This window comes from Excalfactoria chinensis, chromosome 24, assembly GCF_039878825.1.
Source record: "Excalfactoria chinensis isolate bCotChi1 chromosome 24, bCotChi1.hap2, whole genome shotgun sequence".
Classification (NCBI taxonomy): domain Eukaryota; kingdom Metazoa; phylum Chordata; class Aves; order Galliformes; family Phasianidae; genus Excalfactoria; species Excalfactoria chinensis.
In genome coordinates this window covers 1,569,112-1,596,037 of record NC_092848.1, presented here as the reverse complement: position 1 = coordinate 1,596,037, position 26,926 = coordinate 1,569,112, and the positions used below count along the sequence as shown (strand labels likewise).

The 26,926-nt window shown below is 43.3% G+C and overlaps 2 protein-coding genes across 4 annotated transcripts; one reads left to right on the top strand and one right to left on the bottom strand.

Moving 5' to 3' along the window:
* Positions 1-1,659: 1,659 nt before the first annotated feature.
* LOC140262431 (G protein-activated inward rectifier potassium channel 1-like) lies at positions 1,660-8,795 on the bottom strand. The gene is made up of 3 exons (XM_072356771.1): positions 7,830-8,795; positions 4,144-4,360; positions 1,660-3,819 (listed from the first exon to the last, which is right to left on the bottom strand). The coding sequence occupies exons 1-3, from the start codon at positions 8,478-8,480 to the stop codon at positions 3,344-3,346; spliced, it is 1,344 nt and encodes a 447-aa protein (XP_072212872.1). The 5' UTR covers positions 8,481-8,795; the 3' UTR covers positions 1,660-3,343.
* MPP3 (MAGUK p55 scaffold protein 3) lies at positions 4,639-26,240 on the top strand. Of its 3 annotated transcripts, none has more exons than XM_072356769.1 (19): positions 4,639-4,695; positions 12,016-12,126; positions 12,787-12,905; positions 13,026-13,103; positions 13,649-13,729; positions 14,085-14,222; positions 15,167-15,248; positions 16,152-16,237; positions 17,452-17,526; positions 18,523-18,719; positions 19,477-19,541; positions 20,344-20,364; positions 20,650-20,691; positions 21,070-21,234; positions 21,607-21,687; positions 22,453-22,546; positions 23,338-23,446; positions 23,925-24,047; positions 24,310-25,811. In XM_072356769.1, exons 2-19 carry the CDS (start codon positions 12,102-12,104, stop codon positions 24,490-24,492), a joined length of 1,764 nt encoding a protein of 587 aa, XP_072212870.1. In that variant the 5' UTR covers positions 4,639-4,695; positions 12,016-12,101; the 3' UTR covers positions 24,493-25,811. The 3 variants fall into 3 exon arrangements, with proteins under 3 accessions (XP_072212870.1, XP_072212869.1, XP_072212871.1); XM_072356768.1 differs by lacking the exon at positions 4,639-4,695 and adding an exon at positions 10,117-10,252 and having other exon boundaries at positions 24,310-26,240; XM_072356770.1 differs by lacking the exon at positions 4,639-4,695 and adding an exon at positions 10,117-10,252 and having other exon boundaries at positions 24,313-25,812.
* The last annotated feature ends 686 nt before the right edge of the window (positions 26,241-26,926 follow it).

Sequence of the window (26,926 nt, the reverse complement as noted above, 5' to 3'; positions counted from 1 at the left end):
TCCATGGCCTCGTTCACATCAATCCCTGGGGTGCAGAGAGGTGTCAAACGCTTCTGGCTGCTTTGCGGAGAGGAAACGCTGCTTTTCCGGCAGTGAGCAGGAGGTCTGTGGGGGTTTAGTGCAGCTGTTGTGTTCCGTGATGGCTTTCAGATCCTATCCTGTCCCATGCGCCAATCATGGCTCAGGGCTGATGATGCCGGATGGTTTTTATATCTATCAGCCATTTTCAGGTTGTGTTTTTGCAATGAGAGTGGATTTCTCCCACTGAGTTGCACTGGGCTTGAGATGCCGAGCTTCAAAATATGCAGAAGAACACAGAGCTTTTAACCTTCCACAACACAGAAACTCCATCCCAGCTCCGGAGATGTAATTCCTTATCCCTATTGGGAGAACTGCAGACTTACTTTCATCCCATTGAATTCTGAGGTTGGATCAGGGACAATGGGAGACGTGCTGTGTCCCCATCATCATAAAGGAGCGTATCAGCCGGCCCTACTAGCGTCACCCTGCCTGAAGTGCCCTCCGGCTGTTCCTTGCACAAAGGGCCCATTTTCCTTCAGTTTGGCCCCATTTTCCTTCAGTTTGGCCCCATTTTCCTTCAGTTTGGCCCCAATTTCCTTCAGTTTGGCCCCATATTTGAAAGCTGAGCCTTCATCCCATGGGTGTCACCAGCCATTGGGGGGGAGGGGGTCCCATAAATGGGATCCATGGGATCCTCTGGGGGATCTGGATGGCCCCACTGGGATTCAAGGGGGACCCTGAGGACAAGTTGTGCCAGTTCATCAGCCAGCATCGCCCCAGTGCTGTGGTTTGTGGGACCATTATGACCATATAACTGGGACGTGGTTTGTGGGACCTTCCCCATTTATGACCATATAAGTGGGACGTGTCTATGATGGATGTCTATGTGGAGCCATCCTGGCTGGAGGGACGTCCACAAAACCTGAGTTCAATGCCTGAATTGAGCCCTGTGTGAACCCACAGGTGTAAGTATCGCGGTGTTTATAGTGGCTTAGTCACGGGTTAGGAAGGGAGGAGACTTACCGCCCCCCCCCCCCCCCCCCCGCCCATCATGGCCGCCAGGCAGCGTAGTGCTGAAATACTACAAATCCCAGCATGCAACGCGGCCCAATATGGCTGACCGGAAGCGCTTCCGGAAGACTACATATCCCAGCTCCTGAGTGGAGGATTACAGCTCGCCGTGCTCTCGCTGTCACATTCCGACACATTTGGTCCCACTGTGGCTCCCAGTGAAGCTGAAACGTGGCCCAGTCAGTAGCGGTGACGTCGCTCCTGCCGGCCGCTCCTCGCAGCGCTGCGGCTCCGGGTCACCTCAGCAAGGAGCAGTGCGCATGCGTGGAGCCTCGGCGCACGCGCGCAGCTCATTGCGCATGCGTTCTCTAGCGCGCGGACTATTCGTGCGCAGAAATGCGCATGCGTACCACTCAGGGAGCCGGAAGCGGAAGCAAGGCCGGGTATAAGGCGGGCCGAGCGGTGGTTTGGCGCATGCGCAGAGCCGCCGTCTGTGAGGCCGAGGGGCGGCCATTGCTTCGCCTTGGTTCGGGCAGCAGAGGGCAGCGCTGGCGCGGAGCTGTGTGGAGAAGCGAACCCTTCGACGTCTCTTAGACTCCGCACTGACTCGCAATAACGCTCGAGGCTCCGAAGTTGAATGTGATTTTATTGTATGTCGGTTCTGGATGTTCTGGGGTGAGTCATTGCGGGTGAGCTGACTAATCCCAGAGTGGTACGTTGAAATGTGTAAAAAACACCGATTTCAGCACGTATTTAATGGTGAAGGTTTGAGGGGAGGGGAAGAAAAACAACCACAGACAGCCTCACCTGTGCGAAATGCAAGTTGGCAGCTTCAAAACGAACTTAGGAGACCAAAAGCAAAGTGATAGTGAGTTATCCAGGCCCAGCCGGCCCTGTGGGGATGGTTCCATTCACCCAGCACAGCACAGGGCTGCAGCCAGCCCTTCAATCCCTTCGTCTTGCCCTGCATTGCCCATGGAGGGCAGATGGGGTCGTTCCTTCATGGAGCGCTTTGCTGCGCTGAGTGGCCTCTGTGTGGGATGGAGCCACCCCAAAAGCTGGGAGAAAAATGGCTGTTTTTACATATAGAGGAGGAGGGCTGTAGAACAGGATTGTGCTGGGAGGGTAGAACCACAGGGTGGTTAAGAATCATAGAATGATTGGCTTGGAAGAGACCTGAAGGATCATCAGGCTCCAACCCCGTGCCATGGGCTGGCTGCCCCCCCCAGCAAATCAGGCTGCCCAGAGCCCCATCCAGTCTGGCTTTGGGGACTTCCAGGGATGGGGCACCCGTGCTTCTCTGGGCAACAGTGCTAGAGCCTCATTCCCCTCTGTGCAAAGAATTTCCTCCTCTCATCCATCCTAAATTTCCCCTCGTTTAGTTTACAGCCATCTCTCCTTGTCGTATCACTATCAGACTGTGTAAAATGGCAGTCCTTCTCCTATTTATAAGCTTTCAAGTATGGGAATACCACAATGAGGTCTTCCTGGAGCCTACTCTAAACTTAACAAGCCCAGCTGCCTCAGCCTTTCTTCATAGGAGACGTGCTGCAGATCTTTGGTCATCTTCATGGCTCTCCTCTGGAACCACTCCAGCTGTTCAGCATCCTTCTTGTGCTGGGATTAAGTTGGATTCCAGTTCTTACTATATCCTGACGTTCAGTAAGGCAAGCAGTTTCAGTTCTTCAGCCTTAAAACCAGAAGAGTGTTTTTCCCTCTCATTCAAGCCAGTCATATAGAAAACTCTGTGTAACACTTTTAAGAGGAATGCCAACACTTGAGATGCAGATCTTCACTGACATCTTTTTGGTCATTTCTAGGGATGATCTTCTCAGATAGTCAACAACTGAAAGTAAACTGCCATTATTAGCAAAAGTGCTTTGAGAGAATGTTCAATTCTTTCCAGAGTGTGACCCATCCAAGGACTTGGTCCATGCTTCATGATAAAGCATCTACAATTATGGAAGACAATGGTAATTTGCAATGAGCATGCTGCTAAATGATATCAGGGCAGGGACCTCTTTGGCACAACAGTCTAACCTTACTGCGTCTTAAATTTCTATTAGGCTACGTAAATTAGATCTGTACACAAAAGGGATCATCCTTCCAGAAAGTAGGAAAACCAAATTATTTCATTACTACAAGAAAACTCTTTCAGGTCAGCAGTCTTGGATACTGTTTATAAACAATGACTCATATGCTTCTGCTCTTAAGGGAGGTGATCAGAGTTTATTTTGCAGTTTGGCAGGCAGATTATCTTCCAATTTCATCTTTAGAGCACACACACTTCTAGGCATCTTCTGGACTGAGTCTAGGCCTCAGCATTCATTTTTAAGGCTTTCAACTGTATCCTGTCATCACCGTCTTCACCATTGGAGATGGAACTCATCTCTTGAATATTCAGGAGGTCCCCAGTACTGCAAGTCTTCCCTGTGTTACTGGAACTCATTCTGAGGACTCTTTTTGGAAGGTCTTCCTTTCTTGAGCTGATCTTCTGAAGTTTAAAAGGGAGTTTGTTTTTTTCTTCTGCAATATCAATACAGTCCAGTGAACAAACCTTTTCTTTTCTGCTTTTGTTGTCAACAGGACTATTCCAAGAGGATGACAGAGACAGATTTTCTTCTTGCTCTTTGACGCTGTAAGGAGGAGTGGGGACTTCAAACGTAGCATGAAATTGAGAATAATCAACACGGAAAAAGCCATCTTCAAGGGACATCACTGGGAGGAACCTGTGACCCCAGAGAACTTCATCTTCTGTATATGAGGTCCTAGCTTGACATGTCATTCCTGTGGAGACAGAGACAAGAGGATGACATCATAACATGTTACACCAGTGGTGCTTCTTAAGACAGGAGTCACATGAGAATGCTGTACTCCTCTATGTGTCTGCAGAGGCTGGCTAGGAACTGGCAGAGTGTCTCTTCTTAAATGTATTGCATCAGTAGTGCAGAGCCCTATGGTAGGGAGAGGTCTCCTTTAGCACGGTAGAGGCCAACAAAGGTTGGTAGCTTATGATGGGGTGTTACAGAGCATGCAAGGATCAACAACTACCAAGGCTGAAGACAAAGACAAACAATTAGAGCACACGGTTACCATGTTACAGTGTCTTACCTGTAGTCTCAACAATTCCTTCAAGGATGACAACTATTTCAAATTGCTCGCTTCTTAGCGATCTTTGTGAGAGACAGAAAAAGGGGCTCTTTGAGTTAATTTCATGACAGATGGTTAATGGAGAAACTAAGAACAGCTGGTCAGCTCCTGTTCCAAATCCAACATCCAGCTCACATTGGTCTAGCGGCAGAAACTCCCCCTCTGGTGTCTGTCGGGACTAGAGATAGAAATACAGTTCATTAAGCACTGTGTGAAGCAAAACACAAGGAGCAATGCAATGAAGTTTAAACTTGCCTCTCTGATAACATTATTGACTCTGTATTAGGTCATCACGTAGAGATATAAGCAGTGCTATGTATACGAAGTTGATACTGGTGTTGACATCATGCCACCAGATCTCATCGTCATCTACAAACTTTATTATGACATTATATATATATATTTTACAAATCACTGACAATAACATCAGGTACCCCACTTTACTCCTTAGGGCATACTTCTTGTGGACGTCTTGCAGCAAAAGTTCCCATTGGTGTGAACAGAATCAACAAGGTAGGCATGTTTTAATTGTTTGGATTCACATTGCATTATTTTTATGTTTTGTTCTGCAGAAACTGCAGTGTACATGCTCAAAAGACTTTAAGGTAAGCATCATAGTAATTGCAAAGCACATCTGGTGAGTCACATTTGCACAGAATTGTCCAAATCAGTGTTACTGATGATAATGCTAATGATGCATCCCTTCCCAATTACTACGTACCACATGGTATTTCTTATGGTCCATATTCAACTAAGTTCTCCACTTGTATTTGCATCATTTCATTGGTCCATTAAAAATTGCCTTTCGGTTTAGAAATATATATATATTTCTTCCTATCTAAATAGCCAAAGTTCTCCATTAGGTAAGAGATGATTTCTGCACCGCTGTGAAGGACAAGGGAAATACCAGCTGATTGCTTGTAAAAAAAAATGTTCTCAAGTATTATTAGTGCTTTGAAAGGTAAAATAGAGTGCTAGGAAATAAAAGGGATCAACTCCCCACTACTTAACGATTGTGACATGCAAAGGTGTAATCAAACTACTGCAAAAATATCCCTTGTCTGCCTTTGAAGGAACCTGCAGAACCAAGCTGCAGACAACACTGCTGTTTTTGTTGCTTGGCTACTGTTCAGCAGGTGCACAACTCAGCTGGCAGCATATGATCTTTGCTCCAAGGCAACAAGGTTCAACACGAACTGTATGAACCACATGAGCCTCAAATCTCCCCACAGTTTTATCGAATGCTGTTACCAAAGATGTGCGTATTTGCACAAATCACTGCCTGAATGAGCTGTTTTCATCTACAAACAATTTTTCTCTGGGGAAAAGTCTATTGAGTTGATTTGATTGAAGTAAACAAATCCGGTGAGGATGATTAGAGGTAACAGATCTGGGAGAAAGCAAAAGGTTGTGCTTGAGGTATTTAGCACCTGCACAAGGGACTGATTTATGCAGAGCATAGAGAATTTTGAAAAGCAGCTTATTTGTTAAGTAAAAATAAATGATCCTAAACAAAGAGTTTCATAGCTCTGACACGTTCAGACTTCCAGCTATCAGCCTTTGTTGCACACAACCGTATGCAGAGGAGCACAGAATGTGGTACAGGACTGTAAACTGCCAGCAGTATGTTTGAAAGGGACACCTGAGATTCTTTATTTTGACCTCCCACATAGCCAGATAACTGTCACAGATTAATACACGCTTGAACCAGGGCACAAATGGTTAGCAGTGCCCCAACTTTGATTTATAATGTGGAAAGAGATGGGAAATCCAAAGGTCTACATGAGTTGCACCAAAGGTCTGCATGAGTTGCACCAAAGGTCTGCATGAGTTGCACCAAAGGTCTGCATGAGTTGCACCAAAGGTCTGCATGAGTTGCAAAGGTCATTTGCCTCACAGCTACGAAAAAACCCAAAGCTAAGTCCTCCATTGGTCCCACTGAAACATTAAGCTTAGGACTAAATATGGCTTCTATCTCAATGGCAAGACATACTCCTTCACATTGTTTCACTGTGACACAAGTAAACGTCTTGCTATCTAATCCAATGCAGAAGTGTAGTAAGATCAGCTGTCAGCAGCACTGCAGGAAGCAGAGCCAAAAGCACAAAGCACAAAACAGGCAGGACTTGCTACAGAGAAATGGTTTGCGAGTTACATCACATTCACTGTAGGCTTACAGGACGCACAAAGGAAGCTGCTGCAAAGCAGCTGATGTAAATTCATCTGCTACTGGAACAGCTGCTGCCTCTGCTGGGACAGCATGTCCAGTTCAAAGGGCACCTCAACTAACTGGTGAGGATTTAGAAGAAGACTGAGGGCTACTAAGGGCTAGAAGACACTCCTTGCTGTGAGGACTGAGGGTGCAGATAGAGAACGTTTGCTTGTAAACATTCTTGTGGCAATAGCTTTGATTTGCAAAAGGTCACCAAGAAGCTTGAAGACAAATCATGGGCATGGTAAGAGCTCAGGTATTACTCAGGGATTCACTGCTTGATCTGTGAAACAACTATTGTATGTATCAGTCCTTATCAAATGCCCTTCTGTTTTCTCTATAAACCAGCATTGTGCAGCAATAGAATTATTAGCAGACCGTGCACCAGGCTGTGTGTTTGGTGTGCCATTTCAAAAGAAGTTTGCAGTGCATTGCCATCAGTGTAAAATCACAGCTGTGACACTGCTCCTGTTCTGCTTTGGCTTGCATTCCATCTTGGATGATGGCCAGAAATAAATACCCCAGAGGAGGATTTCTGATCATTTTCGGTGCTAGAAATCAGCAAAAATAATGGATCATCTGGCTTTCTGATTCCTACAGAAATTGCTCCATCGTAATTCTCAGCAGTTCATTTCCATGTACGAATCCAACCGCTTTTTGAATCCTAGCAGAGCTCCATTTTAAAAGGAATTCTTTGACAAGAAAAATTAGCAGCTAAGTCAAGCGTTCAGCACAAAGCAGAGGAAAAGCAGCCCTTCTCATTTACCCTTCTCATTTACCGTTCTCTTATCAGCTACTGTATCAGGCTTGTTTCTGCAGATTATTAAAATGACCAAGCAGTTGCTCCAAAAAGAGGATTACCATAGAGAACATGAAACATTTATGACATTCATATTCTGAAATTAACATAATCAGCAGGATTCAGCTGCTGATGCAGCCCATCAGGCATGCCCCTGTGACAAGACACAGCTGCTCCGAGCTGTTCTGTTGCTTCCTCTCAACATGCCACTCAACCACACAGTATTTTCCTCCCATTCTATTCTTGCCCACTGTGTCTGAGGACTCCCATGGCTGCCAAACGGTTCTGCCTCCTCTATCTGTTTGTTTTTCTATTCGCTGAGTTTGAGTTCCGGTTCTTTTTTTTGCATTCTGAATTACACTGACCCTTGTTGGTGCTTAATAAATAGATAGTGGTGAAAATCAAAGGGTTTTTCCACTCAAGCTCATGCACAGACCCTCTGCAATGCTGGAAGGCCACAGGCGGGACCCAAGGGGTAAGGAACTACAAGTGAAAGCCCCCCTGAGGGACAAGAAAAGGGGATCAGGGCAGCTTGGTTGCTCTTGGGACAAGTGGTTTCTCTTGACCCATCCTTTCCCAGCATCGCCCACCACAACCTGCTGCCTCATCCTTCCTGCTGTCACTCTGGGGCCTCACCTTGATCAGCTTGCAACGGATCTGGGCAGAAACCATGTGGCTGTTGCGGAGGTTGCCAACCCGGAACATGAGGCAGAGCTTGCCATCCCGCTGCGAGACAACTGCAGCACGGCTGAACATGAGGGTCTCAGCTCTCTTCTTGGGCTGTGACATCTTGATGAACATGCAGCCGATGAGGAACGCATCGACGATGGAGCCCAGCAATGACTGGAAGAGGAAGAGCACGATGCCCTCAGGGCAGCGCTCGGTAATGTAGCGGTGCCCATAGCCAATAGTGGCCTCAGTCTCTATGAAGAAAAGGAAGGCGGAGGGAAAGTTGTACACGTTGGCCACGCACGGACTGTAGGTGTCATCGTGAGCCCGGTGCAGGTCACCTCGCAAGTAGGCGATGCCCCACCACATCGAAGCCATGACCAGCCAGGCGACCGTGTAGGTCAGCAAGAAGATGAGCAGGTTCCAACGCCACTTGAGATCCACCAGCGTGGTGAAGAGGTCGGAGAGGTAACGGCTGCTCTCACCACCCAGGTTCCCGTGTTGCACGTTGCAACGCCCGTTCTTGTCCACAAAACGCTGCCTCTCTCTGCGGCCACCAGCAGCGGCCGGGCCCACAGCCTGGTACTCATCACCAAACTTCCTCCGCACCGCAGCCATGCCCTCGCTGGGATGTGGGATGCAGGGATTCCCGTTGAGCTGGAGCCGCCGCCAGCGCTGCCCGCAGCCGACGGGAGAGCCGGGCCGGTGGGCGGCAGCGGGGCGGAGCGGAGCTCGCTGAGTCCCGGGGGATCTGGATGGCAGTGAGGTTTCCCCCCCCCCCTCCCAGCGTCTGGCAGCCCTGCTTCGGTCCACGCAGCCGGTGCTGTGCTATATCCCGACCTCGTCTTTAGCTGTAACAGCCGGGTAGCGGAGTGAGAATAATGACGGGAGCGGCAGCCAGGCATCCGCCGAGAGGCCGTTGCTGTCGGCAGCGCCGGGATTTTAAAGGGAATTCCTGAAATAGGTCAGCATTTAAAGGGATGCGAACACGCTAATGCTTAGCCCGAGTTCAAAAGAAAACAAAGATTCCAAAGGCAAACGAGGTCTTATCTATCAGAATTAGATAGTAATTACATCTACCAGTTGTGCATTTGTGTTTATGGCCCAATTAGCAGAGATGCTGTTCGGAAAAGCTCCCTAAGAGCTTAAGTGATTTTAATGCAGTTCTCATGTTTTTTAATGGTCAGAAAAGATCCGAAATTAGCAGTTATTGTGTTAGAAGCTCTAATTGGGGCCAGGCTAGTGATTTTTATTGCCCGACATATTAATATTTAAAATGTAGGTGTTTGGTTTTTTTCCCCTCAAAAAATAATCAACGTTTTAATTCTCGGTTACATAAGAGCAGCACCGTGATTCAAATCACTCATTCCAACACCTAATTTTTGGCACATCATTCTCCTTACAAAATAGTGGCCTTTTTAGTAAACAGCCTGGAATCACTATTAAATGTGTGTTGCTTCAGTTCTAGCTCAGGAACTGAATAAGCCATCGGTGTGTGCAGAGTTTAACGTCAGTATTTGCACCATGTGCTGCAGAAGGATCTTTTAAGATGTTTGCAAACAATAGAAGCCTGTTTGTTGCATCTTAACCCAGTCTTGAGGAGCAGCATCTGCATTTCTTTTCTTGTTCTCTCGCTCTTCCATCTCCTTAAAGGACAACAGAAATACACCAAACCTCTCAAGCTGATCCTTCCCATAGCAATACACAAGAACAAAACACGACAGCCCTGATGATTCTTCAGACATTGGGGATATCATTGCTCCTCTTTCTCATCCTGGGGTGTATTAGCAGGGCTGTGGTTTAGTAGGGAGAGAGAACTTCTCCTTCCCTTCTGCCCTGCTGAGACATATTGCATCCAGTTTTGGGTCCCTTGGTTCAAGGACAGGGAACTGCTTGGGAGAGCCCGGTGCAGAGCCACAGAGATGATGGAGAGGAGCATCTCCCTTATGAAGGAGCTGGGGCTCTTTAGCTTGGAGGAGAATTAAGGGTAGCCTCATTAATGTATATAAATATGTAAAGGATGTGTGTCAGGTGGATGGAGCCGGGCTCTTCTCAGTGCCATCCAATGACAGGACAAGGGGTGCAAGCCGGAACGCAGAAGGTTCCATATAAACATGAGAAAAAACTTATTTACAGTAAATAGCACCATAGGGGCTGCCCAGGGAGGCGGTGGGGTCTCCTTCTGTGTGGATATTCAACCCCCCATCCCTTATCATGAGGCCCTTTTCCACCGACAGCTCGGGGGAGGGGAGGAGGGCGGTGCATCAAGCGGCTCTCGCAGCGCATGAGCGCGGCCGGCAGCGGGCTGCAGGAGGCGGATACCGGGAGCTGCTCCGCCGGGACGGGCAGCGCAGTGCAGCGCAACGCGGGGCTTTGCTCCCGCATCGCAGGTAACGGTTACCGATGCGTTTGATGCTGAGGGACCGCAGAGCCGCCATTTTGCGGGCGAACGGGGCTGGGCTTTGAGGTGCGGGGCAATGCTCAGAGCGGCCAAGAGACGGCTGCAGAGCCCGGTGTGGGGATGCGGGGTTGGAGCTGGGCTGTGTTGTAGCTGCGGTCCTCTCTGGGCTGATGTCTGCGTTCTGGCATGAGCTGCCCCCCCCTACTCAGCCCTATAGGTTAGAGAAGCCTGCTGTAGGGTGAACCGCAGCAGGTTCCTTCCCACAGGTAGGTAGATGTGCCGTCGCTGTGGATGGGCGTCAGGCCTCGTCCTGCTCTGCAAAAGGAGTTACGGCACGGGGTGAGGGATTGTAGGCAAAAAGGACACTTGAGAAGATGCACACCGCGAGTTTAAAGCGGCACTTGGGTATTTTTGAGCCTCCCTTGCAACGTGCCAAGTGCCTGGAGTCGAATTTAGTGCCTTGAGGAGAACACCAGTTATTAATTATAGGGCATGGGATGCATATCCTTCCTCTGAGCGTTCAGCCCAGCAGCACAGCCTGGTGGGGTTTTACAGAGCATGGGATCACCCCTTGGGAGAAACTTCCATTATAACAAGCAATCTGGTGGCCCAGAGTTCTCTGTTGGGTTTTAGAGATGTTAAAACAGTTTTCCAGGCTTCTGGGCAGGATGCTTTTTGACTTAAGAGTATGGAAGATAAGTTTGTTTGCTTTGGTTTTGGTGCTCAATAAGTTTGGCTGGGGGAGGCGTGTATTCTCACAAAGACAGAGCAGGCAATTAAAGTTGCCTTTATTGATAACCAGAGAACATGTTCAGTACGCGTCAAGTGAAACGGATTACTAAATGAGCCAATGAATGGATTGGGTGCATGTTTATTCTGGCATGAAGTGAAGGATAGAGAATAGAACGTGTTTAAACTCAGAGAGGGGAGGTTTAGGTTGGATATTAGGAGGAAGCTTTTCACACAGAGGGTGGTGATGCACTGGAACAGGTTGCCCAAGGAGGTTATGGATGCCCCATCCCTGCAGGCATTCAAGGCCAGGCTGGATGTGGCTCTGGGCAGCCTGGGCTGCTGGTTGGTGACCCTGCACATAGTACGGAGTTGGAACTGGATGAGCATTGTGGTCCTTTTCAATCCAGGCCATTCTATGATTCAGTTTTGCACTTTGAAATGAAAATTTTCTGGAGTCATTTGCCCTCCAGAGAAATATCAGCAATAAAAGCGTCCAATGGAATTATTTTGTCCAAAGGAGTCAGCTGTAATTATTGTAGCATCCTTATTACTCATGCCCAAGGTTGACTCCTGCTAAGCTTTAATGAGTTGCATCTAATTGTAGCACAGCCTGCATTAGGATGCCAGAACATCTCAACGATGGCATCATCCTGCACACTCTGTTCTTGTGCATGTGGTGCTGATCAGTGCTTTCAGCCATCCATTCCATAGCATGTTTTCTCTATTCATTTTTCAATGGCTCTTTAGGCCTTTTAAAGCTGTGGCTCTCTTGAGAATAGAACAGGGAAGCATCTGTTCTTTTTGCCATCAGCTCTGTACAAGATGTTATGGTTATTATATAACACAGTATCTTACATTATTGTGTGTTATTGCATGCATAGAAGAATACCTGCAGGGTTGTGCCTGACTCAGGTTAAACCAAACACGTAAGAAAAACGTGTAGTAGTAAATAACTGTTTTTACTTAATGTCCCTTTTTCTCACATGCTTGAGCTTAGGTTTTTATCTTTGCTGATTTCAGGGCTGCCTCTGACTCACAGTCCAGAAGAAAGAAGCAGTTGTGTTGATTGAAGCTGAACATTTGTGTCTGAGATTACAAACAAAGCCATGCCAGTGCTTTCAGAAGACTCAGGTAACAAATCTGCATGCTTTCAACAGAGCAGCGACTGAAACCCCGGTGTGTGTTTATGTGTGTGTGTTATTTCATGCAGGAAATTCATGCTGCAGTTAAATAAAATAGGATGAAGATGGTTCAAGTAGATTTCTTAGCAGTTACCTGAAGGAATATACAAGGGCAGAGAAGGGTGAAAAATGGAACTGAACGGAGTTATTAAGAGTTAAAAGGTGGCTGGAGGTAGAAAGAACAGGATAATATTTGCAAGCAGAATACTTTGGGAAGCAGAGCTGATGGCTGTGCCACAAAGGCAGCGGTTCAGTCATCTTCCATGTCTGCTTTGGAGCTGTGATAACTTCAGGTATGTCAGAGGGGTTGGCCATTGTAGAAGCAAAGGGAATATGTGAAGGGGGAAAACATCAAAAATGGTGGCTTTAAAAAGTGCATTGCTTTGGTAGCTTTGGCCATAATGTGATGTGTGTTGTATCTCAAGATGTATTTACCAATTAAGAGGGAAGCATTAAAAACGACTGGACAACAAGCACCCACCTCCGAGCAGACTTAATAACAATGAAGGTGGTACCCAAGTAAAGGTAGTTGACATTAAGCCTGTAGTAGAGGAGCTTGCAAGATGTGCTTTCTACAAAATCTTTTGTTCTTTCTTGAATTAAAATGTAGGTTTACATGAAACTTTAGCCCTTTTGACATCTCAGCTACGACCTGATTCAAATCACAAAGAGGAAATGGGGTTCCTTAAGGATGTCTTCAGTGAAAAGAGTCTCAGCTACCTGATGAAGGTAAAAGTTTATCAATCTATGTTTTCCTTTTGTTTTCCTGATACTTATCTCAGTAAAATTAAGCATAAAGGTTATGTGGAATGTTTTTATTTATTTTAAGAAGTTTTGTGTCTTTTTCAGATACATGAAAAGCTCCGTCATTATGAAAGACAGAGTCCGACTCCTGTTCTGCATAGCGCAGCAGGATTGGTTGAAGATGTGAGTTAAAAACTCTTATCTCCTTTTTTTATCCCTTTTCTCTTTAAGTCCACTCTTGCAACAAATCAACACCATTGTGCTCTATGGGTATGTATTTCTCTTCTTCCTAAGTTCTCTTGGAAATCTATTGGCAAATTTTATTCATAGTTGGTCAAGGAAATAAAACCTTAAAAATAGTATGTGATGTGACCAGTGAAGGCAGACACAAGTGGAGCAGAGCAATGATATTAAATGGTCTTCCCATGGGAGAAGCAGCAAGAGACATGAGTGTATTCCACTTAGGAGTTCCATCTTAAGGACATAAGTCCATAACAAATCCAGGTTGCGCTGCTGATCACAGAATGTGTTTGGGTGTCCAGGGTAATAAGGAAACTTTTGTTGCATGATGCACACAAATAATGGCACCTGGTTGCAAATAGTGCTAATGTGCTTTATTGCAGAGCAAACACTAGAGTTTTGCTTCATGCACTGCTTATGGGTTTTGTATGGATAGTAAAGAACTATGGACACCTTTGGTTTTGAAGTTGCTTGTTTTTGTTTTGAAGGTAATAGAAGAATTGCAAACTGCACCAGTGAATAATGAAGAAAAAGAGCTGCTTCAGCTGCTGTCAACACCACATCTCAGGGTAAAAAAAAAACACAAAACACCATCAAAACACACCAGAGAACTTGCTCAAGTTTCTTTGCATAACTCCAACAGCATTTTGTGCAGGAAAAGTTACATAGGACAGTCCGAAGAGAAAGCAAAAGCCTTTAGCACTAAGTACTGACTTCTTCAATTATTGTATCTAAAAGACCGGCAAGAAACCACTTGTTCCTGCTTCAGGGCTTCTATGTAGCATTTTCCCAAAATTAGCTTTTGGGGTTGTTTTTTCTTTGTTTCTTTGTCTGTTTTTATGTTTGCTGTAATGTCTGAAAGGTGAGAATTGGAAGCCGTGCTGTTACTTCATTGTGTTACTGTTTCTTACTTGGTTTACACAGGCAATGCTTGTAGTACATGACACTGTAGCACAGAAGAACTTTGACCCAGTCCTCCCACCTCTGCCAGATAACTTTGATGATGATTTTGATGAAGAATCAGTGAAAATTGTTCGGCTAGTGAAAAATAAAGAGCCCTTGGTACGTATCAGATAATGCAAATCTAGCCATAACATTCTGTGTTGGAAGGGGGGCCATTGAAAATACAGAGGAGGAGTGTCTGAGGGGCATCACCAAGGATTCTACAGAAAGCAAGAGTGCTTTGGAGTAAAATTGCCCAAAAGAACTTTGGTAAATACAGATTCATGGTTTTGAATGAAACACCATACAGACGTGTTTGTAACTTGCAGGGAATGTTACTTCTGAGGATACTGTATGTGTGAAAGTAATTATACTCATTATACACAGTAATTCGTATCATAGCTAGCATACAATGACCGAATACCTTCATTTACATGAGTGTCAGTGATGTATGTTAAAAGTGTGTTTAGTGGCTGTTTATAAACAGCGTATTGACAAGATACAAATAGAAAGAAATGGTTTCCTAAGGACAAATAATTACAGTGGGGAAGGCGTCTGCTGAAGTGCTTTTTGGAACTGTGTGTGACAGCAGATAGTTGAGGAGAGCAGGGGCTGAATTCCTGATTAAAGTTTTCCATTGCCAGCAGAGCTTGGAATTTTAAAGAACCCATAAAACTCTGTAATTCCTTGGCTTTTCTCACCCTTTATGCATAAAAGGGCTGGCTCTGTTGTATAAAGATTCTGAAGACACGTAGAGAAAGCGCTTTGCAAGGTATTGTTTTGTGTGCTTGAGTCCATATCACCACCATAATGACAGTGTGGTGTAAACATTGAGCAGAGTGATGAGAAAGAGATGGAGCACAAGGCTTTCCTGCAACCATCTGATGTGGCCACCAGCTAAAGTTCAGTAGCAGGGAAAACTGTTAATGTGAGAGACAAAATCTGTATGAATTCTAAATGAATTCCAGTCTAGAAGATGTCGTTTATTTCACTGATATTATATCCTAAGCAAACGTCTTATGATGATTTCTCTTTTTTGGGGGGGGGGCTATGTTTTATTTCAGGGAGCTACCATCAGAAGAGATGAGCATACAGGGGCTGTGATTGTAGCAAGGATCATGAGAGGTGGTGCAGCTGATCGAAGTGGTAAATTTCATGAGCAAAACCAGCTCTTTGGGCATGGGTGTTTCGAATACGTGTCAACTGTTTTATGAAAAAGATAGAGCTCACTTAATTCATAATAGGAAATGGTTAGATGCCAAGTCTGAACTGGAATGTGTACTCTGTGCAGTCAGTGAAGGGAAACTAGCATTGCTGGGGAATGAATCATCCCAGCATGCCTCAGAATGGGATTCCACTATTGGAATTGCCTTTCTTCCTGTAAGAGGAAGGGGAGCCTGCTTGGTAGGCTCACTTGGCAGCTAAATTCCAAGTGCCTGGTGGCAGAAGAGGCTTCCCTCCATAGGCTGTCATGCAGCACACTTCCAGATCCTACAGGGTTAATTCATGTGGTGTTTGACTTTGTTTTCTAGAAGGTGCTCGTTCAGAGTTTATGCAATAAGCTGAATTGGCCTTACATGTGATTTATAGAATGCAAGCCTCGTGTACTTTTTAATACACAGGTAATACAATCCCAAAATTTAATGAATTACTGTGATGGAAAAATATTAGTTAATTACAGCTTTTTTCTTGACTGTTAGCATTTTTCATGTTGGCATAATCTGATAAATGTAATGAAATGAGTAGAGCTGTGCTTAGCATTTCCGTATTTCATCAGGAATCTATTATTTTAATTAGATACATTTTCGTTTAAAAGAACCACTAGGAAAAATGCCAGCAGAGATGGGAGGAGTAGGTGTAAGCATCAGAGGAAAGGAAAGAGGATGCTTTAACTTTGAATCTTAACTCTGGGTATGTTTAGTGTTTTCAGTGCATTGTGAGTTGTTTGCTGTTTGCTTTACTCAGATTCTTCTGTGTCATTAACCTGGGTCAGGTGTCAGAGGAGAGCTGCTCTCCATTCTATAGGCTTCAACTTACTTCTCTTTTCAGGTCTTGTCCACGTAGGAGATGAACTGAGAGAAGTCAATGGTATTGCTGTGCTTCACAAACGACCCGAAGAAATAAGTCAGATTTTGGTCTGCACTGATTTCTGTTTCAAGATCTTTTCTATTGGGTGATCTAGTAATTACGATAGATGATGAAATTTAACCTAGAGTTTGAGATGTGTGTGTAGAGCTAAAAGATGGAATCCCTGCTTGTCTTTACAATAAGAGTTTTTCTTCTCAACGTGGATTATTTAGTCCTCTCCTTTTGACTTCAGAAACTTCCATGGAACTGAATCGGTACCAAGTAAGATACAAATATAAAGTTATGTGTTGCTTTGTCAAGAACATCCCTTTCATGCTTTGTTGATGACAAGCAAATTAAAAGTGTATTCTTAATAGAAGAGCAGTTTATTGATGATGTGGTTATGTCAGGAAGCTGAAGAAAGTTAGTTGTGTGCCCATTGGTGCTGTCAGCCTGTGCTCTACTACCAGATTTCTCAAGGCTTTAGCAGTTCTTGCTCCAAGCTGCTCTAACCCACAAATCTTTAAGTCTTTCTGAACTCCCACATGGGGACCTTGGGGTGGTGTTTGTCTGTCCTATTTGAAATGCCTGCAACGTGATAGTTTTCTTTCCGTGTTTTATTTCTGAAGCAGATCTACAAATGATTGTTCACCCTGATCTTCCTGCTTTCCATTTCTATCTATACGGAGTATCAGGCTCCTCTAGGACACAGTAATCTCATACAAAGGAATGTGTCTAAAAATAGATCAGATGAACCTATTCTGAATTTTCAAGCGCCTAAAATCACTCCTTAATTTACTGTAACTAACAAATGACATTTTTTTAGCAAAGATATTTAGAGCGGGTGTGTTTACTCGTGAATGTTTATATTTGCACCCTAACGAGTAAGAAAAAAGAGCTGCAGTCTGGGCAAACAACTGTTTCTCAGACAAGCACCTTAAAATATTCAGGCTCCAAAAACTTAAAATGGTGTCAAACTAAAAGCCATGGAAATGTTTAATACTTCATGAGCTGCAATCCAGAAATGAATGTGGTTGCTAAAAGGAAAGAAAAGAATTTTAGTGCAAAGCCTTAATATATTCTAGCTGAGGAATTACTGTTGGTGTTTCCACGGGGATTACAGTGCTGTGGAAGATTCGTGGAACAGCATGACAGTTAAATAGTGGATTAGCTTTGCCTATTAAAGTTCTGAGAGGAAGACTAGCTCCTAAACTGGGACTTGGATAGTCTGCATTGTCCTTACAGTGATTTCAAAGTAAAAAACCATTTTCCTTTTTCTCAGGCACAGTCTCAGGGATCGATAACATTAAAAATAATTCCAGCCATCAAAGAAGAAGATCGTCTAAAAGACAGCAAGGTATGCAGCTTGGTAGAGCACCAAAGCCCAGTTTTCATTCTTGCATTTATCCAAGCTTCCTGTTGGTTCAGTAAGAATCATCACAGAATTACACCCGTAATATAACTGAAGAGACAATAGAGCACCTTCTTGACATAAAAGATTGTGCCATATTGTTCAGTGTAAGTACTTAGGTGAATTCTGTTGTCTTCATCTTGGAACATGTTCATTCGTAATCTAGCTGCTGCTTTTGGTTTGCGTAATTAAACCTGGTGTTCCTGCCAGTCTCCTCTTGCTGTGACAGCTGTTATCTGCCCATTATCACTGGGCATTTTGCCACTCCCTTGAGTCAAAACAGATCTGCCCTCCAACAGAACTGCATTCGTCATTTGGCCGCGTTAGGCCTTTGCCTTTGGCCTCCTTGATCAGCAGTGACTTAACTGTGTCAGTGTTCCCCTCCAGGATTCCTTCTCTACCTCCCTACTTCCCTGCTCTTTGCAGATGAATTCTTCCTTGAAACCCCTCAAATTACCTCTAGAAATGTTTCCTCTCTGATACATGCAGTAGCGGCAGGATATGAATCCAAAGTTAAGTATCAGACATCAATTAAAGAAATAAGTACAGCTTTTACCATAAGGCTACTTTGCCATAAATCCTTCTTTATAGGCTTTTCTCTCCCATTCTATTTTTCCTGTTTGTTGCATTTTGTATTTATGTAGGCTGTGCTTACCTGGGACTCTGTTGAGTATCACATTGCACAGTGATAATACGTAATGACTAAATCATAGAAGCATAGACTGAGTAGATGCTTGGAAGTTAGTTTAGTTTTCTGCACAGGTGTCAGTCAAAATACAAATGCAGCATACTAGGAGTCAGTATTTTTGAGTACCACAAAGCATAAGAAAGAGGAAAAGCATATTTTTCTAGTTAAAGGTGTTAGTCAGAAAAGTGTTTTCTAAAGGTACACTGTAATTACAAAAAGGACAAGAAGAAAGGATGCATTACTTTCTTTTGAAGGTGTTTATGAGGGCCCTTTTCTGCTATAATCCCAAAGAAGACAGAGCCATTCCCTGCCAGGAGGCTGGTCTGCCCTTTAAGAGACGACACATCCTGGAAGTTGTAAGCCAAGATGATCCTACATGGTGGCAAGCAAAGCGTGTTGGAGACACCAACCTCAGAGCAGGCTTGATCCCCTCAAAGCAGTTCCAAGAAAGGTTTGTCAATGAAGACTACACAGTTCTATTGTTTTTATTAACTAACCAATATGGTATCACACATTTCTGTGCTGCTTTTTTTCTTTGCAGGAAATAAAGGGCAGAATCATGCCATGCTTGGAGGACAGTGCTAGAAGGTTTCATATTCCCCAGTTATATAATGAACTTGCCAGCTTTCTTAGGGCAGTTTCCAGCTGGTTCTAAAGAAGTGGGCCTGAGATTAAACGTGGAATATCTGTCCTTGAACCTCTTGGCATATAGAGACAGAGTATTTCACAGGCTTGTATTTCCATAGTATGAGGAAATACTGATTTATTCCTAACAGTTTTTAGTTTATGCATTAAATAGTTGTGAAAGGAAGAGGTGTAACTGATGTTTCTTCTGGTTCCTAAGGGAGTCTTCAGCTTAGACCCAGATATCATCAGGGCTGGAAGGTTTCTCTGTTTTCATAGTAGGATAAATGTGTCTTAGAAAACAACAACAACAACAAAATGCTCCCAATGCCTTTACTTTGCAGAACAGCTGTAGGTTTAAGAAGGGAACTGATTTTGGCTACTGGTCATGTGTGATTCTTACTCCATGTTGCTGGATGTATCTTCTCTGGATTGCAGATGTTGAATCAGGAACACTTTATTTTCTTTTTTCAAGGAAAAATGCTGTTTCATTCTTTGTTTTAAATGACATGTGTATAACTTATACTATAAATTCTTTATGATTTTAAGCTGTAATGGCTAAAATCTGATTGTTTTCTATTTAGACGATTGATGTACAGAAGAAGTATAGGAACCCAGCCGAATCCCAGAACTGTGAAGAAGCCATTATGTAAGTCTGTTCAGTTCTTGTAGTGATTTTGTAGTTGATTTTTCACTTCTCATGGTTTGTTTTTAACGAGTTTTCAATAATAGCACTTCTGTATATGTCCCGTGTTTTCTGTCACTGGTTGATCTACATGGATATGAGTTGCCACATGGGAAGAGTTTGGTTTGAGCTTTATCCAGTGTTGCAAGTGCCTGCTATCTTAAAAACATGGCTGACCTTCTCTTCCTGCTTTCAAGAACATGAGGCCTTAGGTGGTTTTTTAGATACTTGAGAATTTCTTAGTGTTTATATCGGGTGACCCAGCTGTTACCGAGGTGTGGGAGAGCCATGAGAGTGTATGATGCCACGCTCATGTAGACCAGGAATCTGGAAGTTGTCTTCCTTCATTGCTAGAAGCAAACTTCTGTCCTGTGATGCTTTGGTGCATCTCATGGAGAAGTACTCTTGTGCTGTGGAGGGCAGATGCTCATCTGAATTATAATACAGCATGAGTCATTTAATTTAATGTTTTCTGTATTAGTTACATCCAATGTTAGGAGGCACTTAATGAGGGTTGTTACTTATTCAGACATTATCGAGACAATAATTTTATATTAAAACCTCCTTAATTATCTTTTACTACTAAATTCTAGCAAAGAAGTCTTTGATCATTTGATAAGAGTATATTACTGCATGTTTTTTGAGATATAAAAGCCTGATAAGCAAATAAGACACAGAGGAGCCTTCATTTCCATTCCCCCTAATTCCGTGCAGTCATTTGTCAGCCTTTTAATCTTATCAACTCTATCTTTCATGCTAACTGCAGATGATCAGACTTCTGATAAAGGTAGGTACCCTCCTAAATCATTTTCTGTCTGAAGGTAACCAGCCAATTCATTTCCTAAAATGTTTGGTAAGCCCTCAAGCAAAATGAATAGTAGATTTTGAGCTTATTCATACAGCTGTTTCCTCTTGATTTACTGCTTTAATTAATGTAATTTGGATTGAGTTAAGTAATGATGTTTTCCAAATACCCCTTTCCTCACCAAACATCCAGATGCATACAGCATGCGCTAAGATATTGTCTTCCTTTTTTCTCTTCCCCATGTCCTCCCCACTTCTTTCTTTGCAGAGGACTGTGACTGTGAGGGATATTTCAATGGACATTACATAGGTGAGAAACCAAAATCCACTTCTTCCCCACAAGAAAAAACCCCAAACTAATGTACCAGTGCTAATTTTCTTTATTAATAATAGAGTTAATTTCACATACTTGTGAACTCATTATCTCTGTCTGAAGGCGTAATTGGATGTTTGCGTAACCAGTGCTCAAGGTGACTTGAAAAAGTCTTAGAGTAGATGTGGTGCTTGGTTTTCTACCTGATGCATAGACTTGTCATGGATTAGATTAGCATATGTGCAGTAATTTGATTATGAAAAAAAAGATTAATAGAGGGAGTGTCCCTATTTAAAGACAGTACCTTCTAACTGAACGAGCTTGAAAGTGAAAGCAAATAGAGATGTGGCTCAATGCCTCTTTTTTTCTCCACAGCCGGCTTACGCAGGAGCTTTAGGTTAAGTCGTAAAGAGAAGGAGAACAATCCTAATGAAGCAAAGCAGGCAGACCAGGCAGATGCAGCAGAGCTCCTGACATATGAGGAGGTCACAAAATACCAGCAGCAGCCTGGGGAGCAGCAGAGGCTGATCGTTTTGATTGGTAAGAGATGGAATTGATCCAGAATATTACCTTCCTGTTCCTCTTTTTGCCTTCACTCCAAAAGCTTTTTATTTTTTTTTTTAATTTTTCCAATTATTATTTTGTTGTCATCTTTTAAAATGACAAAAAAAAACCCTTGCCAAATATTTAATAAATAATGTGGCAAGTCTTTGTGTTTTATCTAACCCACTTTCCATTGGGGTCTGCTTCTTATTCAAACACGCATATTTATGCTACTAGAACAGTTGGTGAAAGGGAGGGTTTGTATGAAAGGAAAGAACTCGTGGATCAAATGGATAGAACAGCTAGAATTTATTCTCTTTACAATACTTCTTCCCCACGAAAAGTAGTTGGACCATTCTCTTTTATTAGGTTGCTTGGGAGCCAGATTAAATGAGCTCAAGCAGAAGGTTGTGTCAGAGAACCCACAGGAGTATGGTGTTGCAGTTCCACGTGAGTAGAACTTACTGACAGCGTGTGTTGCCACTTAGTTCCATCATTTCTGCTGAATAGTGCAGTGCTAGCTGCATTGATGAATGGGGTTTCATTGCATTGATCAGTCTGTGTTTCAGCTGTTGACTATTTGCATATTTCATAGGTAGGGGAAATTATTTTCTCATTGTAAATGTCTGAGTAGATCATAGTATGTCTTAGTGCACGTGCACAACGTGTTGTATAAAAGTGAGAACATAAACTGCTGTAACAAACAGGAGCTTTCAAGCAGCAGGTGAACATCTCTGAATAACTGTGGAGCTGGAAATGCAGATAGAAATCAAATCAGAGTTTGTATTTGTTTCCATTACTTTAAGGAATGGGATTTTGTGTTTGAGAAGAGAAGAAGCATAAATAAATGCTGCATAATACTAGCAGTCTTGAACTCTAAGGGAAGGTGCCTGGTTTCATATAACCCATCAAGAACCCAATTCCACAGACAGCCAGGCACGTTCATACTTCAGCTTCACAGGCAACGTAGCAGAATTTTATCTGTTTTCTATTTTCTGAGGTTCAAAGAAAAGGAATCCAATACCCAAACTAACTTCATTCTCAATCTTATTGTTTTGCTGTAAACTACATTATAGCATCATTTCTATTTTATACTAATTTTAATATGACTGCCTTGTTTGAGATCCTGAAAACGTGTCTGAAACCAAACAGAGGTGATAAGGTTGGTTGCAGAAGCTGACCTGTGTGCTGTGCTTTGCTTCCGCTCTCTTTTAGATACAACGAGGTCAAAGAAAAGTCATGAGAAAGAGGGAGTAGAATACAACTTCGTCTCTAAGCAATCATTTGAGACAGATGTGCAGCAAAACAAGTGAGTTCACTTTAAAATACTGACAGAACTGATTACATTTTGAAAATATTGCCAAGTAAATTTCATATGATGTGAATACCAAAATCAGGTAAAAGTGAGGGAGCTGTTTTAGGAGGGATCTGTATTCCAGGAATAACTTTTGCTTCACACGAACAGTCCATACTGAATAAGAATTACACTAAGAGACAATTTGGAAGCAGCAGAAGAGAGGTAGGAATACCAGAGGTTAGAATTTAAGCCTGTGTGATTGATCTGAACTGACCTAGTGGAAGTAACAGATATCTAGTTGGTCCTACTTTATTCTCCATTTAATATGATGGGTAACATGGGGAAATTTAATTCCTAATTCCACTTCAAAGCGAGTTGTAGGCTGAATCCATGGATATAAAGGACTATCTGTAAGGTCAGGCTTGTTTTCTAGAAGGGCAGATTTTGGCTAACCTCCCATAGGATGGAAGGATCCAAGTCCATTTCATTGCCAACTTTGTTCTATTTCATGTGAGAAACAACTTCTCTGTTTTAGTAGACTTGAACAGCAGTCAATGGAATTAATGCAGCTTCTTACTCTATTTTTTTGCTGATTCACTAGCAGTGTCATGGGAAGAAGACAACTGTTACTAAGCAACCAAAGGAAAAAATAATGAGAAAAAGAAAGCCTTTTTTTCCCTACCTTCCTTCCCTCCACAATATTTGACTGTTGTGACTTTAGAAAACAGCTACCAGCTGTCGGAAGTTAAATATTCCTTGTAGATTATATTTAAGAAATATAATATATTATATTTACTTTTTAGATTTGTGGAACATGGAGAATACAAAGAAAACCTGTACGGCACAAGTCTTGAGGCAATCCGGTCTGTGATGGCCAAAAAGAAGGTCTGTTTGGTGGATGTGGTTCCAGAAGTAAGTTCTGCAGTTTATTTTAAGGAAAGCAAATATTTCTAGTAATGCTGCCTGCCTGAGTAACAAACATTTTTCACCTTCTGGGCTGCTTGCTGTGCAGAGAGCAGTGATATTTCAACACCATTCTGACAGGTGGCCAGGCTGCTGGCTGAGCGGTGCTTGGCTTGTTGCAAAAGCAAACAACAACTTGCCTGTCACATCAATCCTTTTGTCCTTTTCTCATGTCCTTGTTCCTGGAGCTGCAGTGCAGAGCGATGTGTCCCTGCAGTTAGACCATGCTCCAGGAAGCTCACATGCTTTTGTAATACCTGATGGGATGCTGATGTTATTTTTGTTTCTTGAAGAATGAAAGCTTACTGTGGTTAGACATGGCATGAAGGCCTGTGTATGACACAAGTGGAATTGCTGAACCCAGCATGAGCAGCTCACTGGAGCACAATGCGTATAATATGACGTGACAAAATGCATCTGTTCACAGGCAGTGAAGCACTTGAGGACTCCTGAATTTAAGCCTTATGTTATCTTTGTGAAGCCCCTCATTCCAGAAAAGAAAAAAAATGTCCTAAAGTCTCCTGTATCAGAAGAAATCTCAACACCCCTTGTAAGTATTCTAACCTTAAGCTCCATTTTGCAGTGTGAGATAAGCGCCTTAGCTCCCTCTTGTAATATGTTTCTACCCCCTCCCTAACACCTCTTGCTCCTTCATCTCAGTTGTCAGATTTTTCCTCCCCTTTCCTAACGTGAACAGCTGTTGTTTCATTTCTTGCAAAGTCATGATTTATTGTGCTGGTATCCATAAAAATGCTAGTGAGTAATTACAGATGCGTACTGAAAACATCAAATCATCTTCTTGCGTTGGTCAGCAGGATGAAGAACAGCAGGAAATTATTAATTCAGCAGCATTCATCGAAGAGCACTATGGCCATTTAATTGACACTACGCTGGTGAAAGAAGATCTCCAGAGTGCATGTAATCAGCTTAAAACTGTGCTAGATAAGCTAAGCAAGGATTCATTTTGGGTGCCAGTCAGCTGGGTTAAGTCATAGTTTGCTATCACCTTGTTTAAAGGAAAGAATTTATTTAAAAAGCCTTGTAAATATCTGGATTACAAAAGGGAAGTATGTTGATTTCACTTCAAAACTGCCATTCTCTCTAGAAAGTAATATGTAAAGACTACAGGGGGGAAAAAATAAAGTCAGAAGCTGATACTGCCTTCTTGAATTGGAATCCTGAGTACCAGCTGTGCACCCTTAGCCTGAACAGGTTAGTAAAAGACTGGAGTGACTTTTAGACTACAAATAGTGCACTTTGTTGTGTAAAAATACGCAGAGGGTCCCATGCTCCAAAAGCACTGAAGCAATGCAAGGACAGGAAGAAGCCTCATCATTTGGCCAGACCTCGTGTGGCATCTGAACAAGGTACTTTATCTAGGAACAAGTCTGCTACTTGAGGGGAGAGGGAGAGTGCCCACACCCAGTTACTTAAAGGTTCAGCTGGCTTTCTTCCGCTCAGGATTACTGGTTGCAAACCCTTTTTAATTAGGCACAGAAACTCGACTGGCTCTGTAAACTGTCTGTGTTTTAGCAGCTGAGAGGTGGTGGTGGGATTTTTGTTGGTATTGTTGGTTTTGTTTTCCAAGCTCAGCCCTTTCCCAGTGCTTCTGGCTGTCTTGCATAGGTAGTAATTAGTCTGCTCAGCAATGGCTTTTGCCCACTTTCCCACTTGCTCTCTTCCTAACAGCACAGGATAGATGTTAAGCAGCCCATAAACATACCTGTGTGACTGATCCAGCTCATAACCCAGGGACATTCTTTAGTCTACCTGAAAAGTGTGTATGGTGTAAAACGTGACTTGAAGAAGCTTATTTTCTACATGGCATCTTTGCAAATGCCAACTGCTGGGGTGCTACATGGACAGCAATAGAGCAGCTCTGCAAAGGCTGCCAGGAGGACGAGGCTGAAACACCAGGAAGCTGAGCTGCGGCACCGAATCATCATTCTCCCAGCACTTATGAATACCTTTATTACAAATCAAGTGAAGGCAGCCAGAGCATGCACTTGGCTCCATCACGTCTCGAACAGGAAATCTTACCTGTTGGAGGACTTGGCAGATAAGAATATTCAGCTTTTTAAGGTGGGCAAGACTAAGAAAACACATTGATTATGTGAGTGTGGTGCAGGTGTTTATTGTCTGAAACTTGTTCCTGTTTTCCATTGCCTGTTGAGTTCTAATCTTTCCTCTGTACTGTGCCCTCTAACAACACCTTCTGGTACACTGGTCTCATTCTTTTAACAGTGTGATGTTATTCTTGTTCCAGAGCATTCAGCAAAACTAACACCATTGCTTATTAAAAGCATATTTCTTATTTAGTGTCTCTGCATCTGCATTAACTCCAGCCCCAAAAGTTGTCTGTCCATCAAATGCATGCCCTGCTAACTTCCAAGTATCACCCTGCAGAGAGCAGCACTTCCTGCAGTCTGCTAGAACTGCTCTGGCTTGTCACAGAACGTGCTGCCAGACTGGAAGCCTCTCAGCAGCTGTACAAGGATTCCCTCACGTGGTTGTGGCCCATCAGCTCTGCCATTAAGCAGCTGCAGCTTTGGCCCAGCACAGCCACCAAAGGGATGTGAGTGGGAAGAGACAGAGTGGAAAAAGTGAGTGCAATAATTTAACAGCATCTCAAGCTAAGCAGATTGATTAAAATATCAAATCAACATCACATCAGATTGATCTCACCACAGGTATATATTGCAGTCTTCAGGGTCAAGACGTACAGCTCCTATTAAACATGAACTAAAATAATCAGTGTCAGTTAAATGATCTTTTTGAGTTATGCGCAGATAATCCACGTTTATGGTCTGTGGGAGTATACATCACTTAGGACACTACCAAGTTTAGCTTTTTTGATGGAGGACTTTTTTAGGTTCCAAGTAAATGATGGTGGGAGAATACATAAGTACATACTAAAGAAAACAAACAGTGCTCCTATATATTCTCTTCTTTCTTCTCTTTATTCTGACAATCTTAGGAAAAAGTAACAGATGTCTGTATCCAGGACAAGATTCCAATTCACACAATACTGAATCAAGGCCAGGCCTCTGCAGTGAGGAGGGGCAAAAAGAAGAAATGATAGAAAATCAGAATGCAAACTTATTTGAGTTCAAAGTCCTACTTTGTAAGTGGTACCAAAAACCTTAAGTCAAAATACTGAAGCAAACTGAACCTCTTTCTCCCTTCTCCCTCTCCTTCCCTTGCTTATGCTTGAAATTGACTTAGCCTTTCGTCTTGTTATGTAGTGTCAAAGGAAGAGCTGTGGTTAATAACCTGAAGTTGTCAGGCAGTTTTCCATCCTTACACTGACTGCATCTCAACTGCTTTCGTTTCTAAAAAGCCAAGGCACACCCAGACACACACAGCTTACCTTAACCTCCTGGGAGGAGATGCAGCATTGTGTGGTAGTCTATCTAAACAGTCTCATGT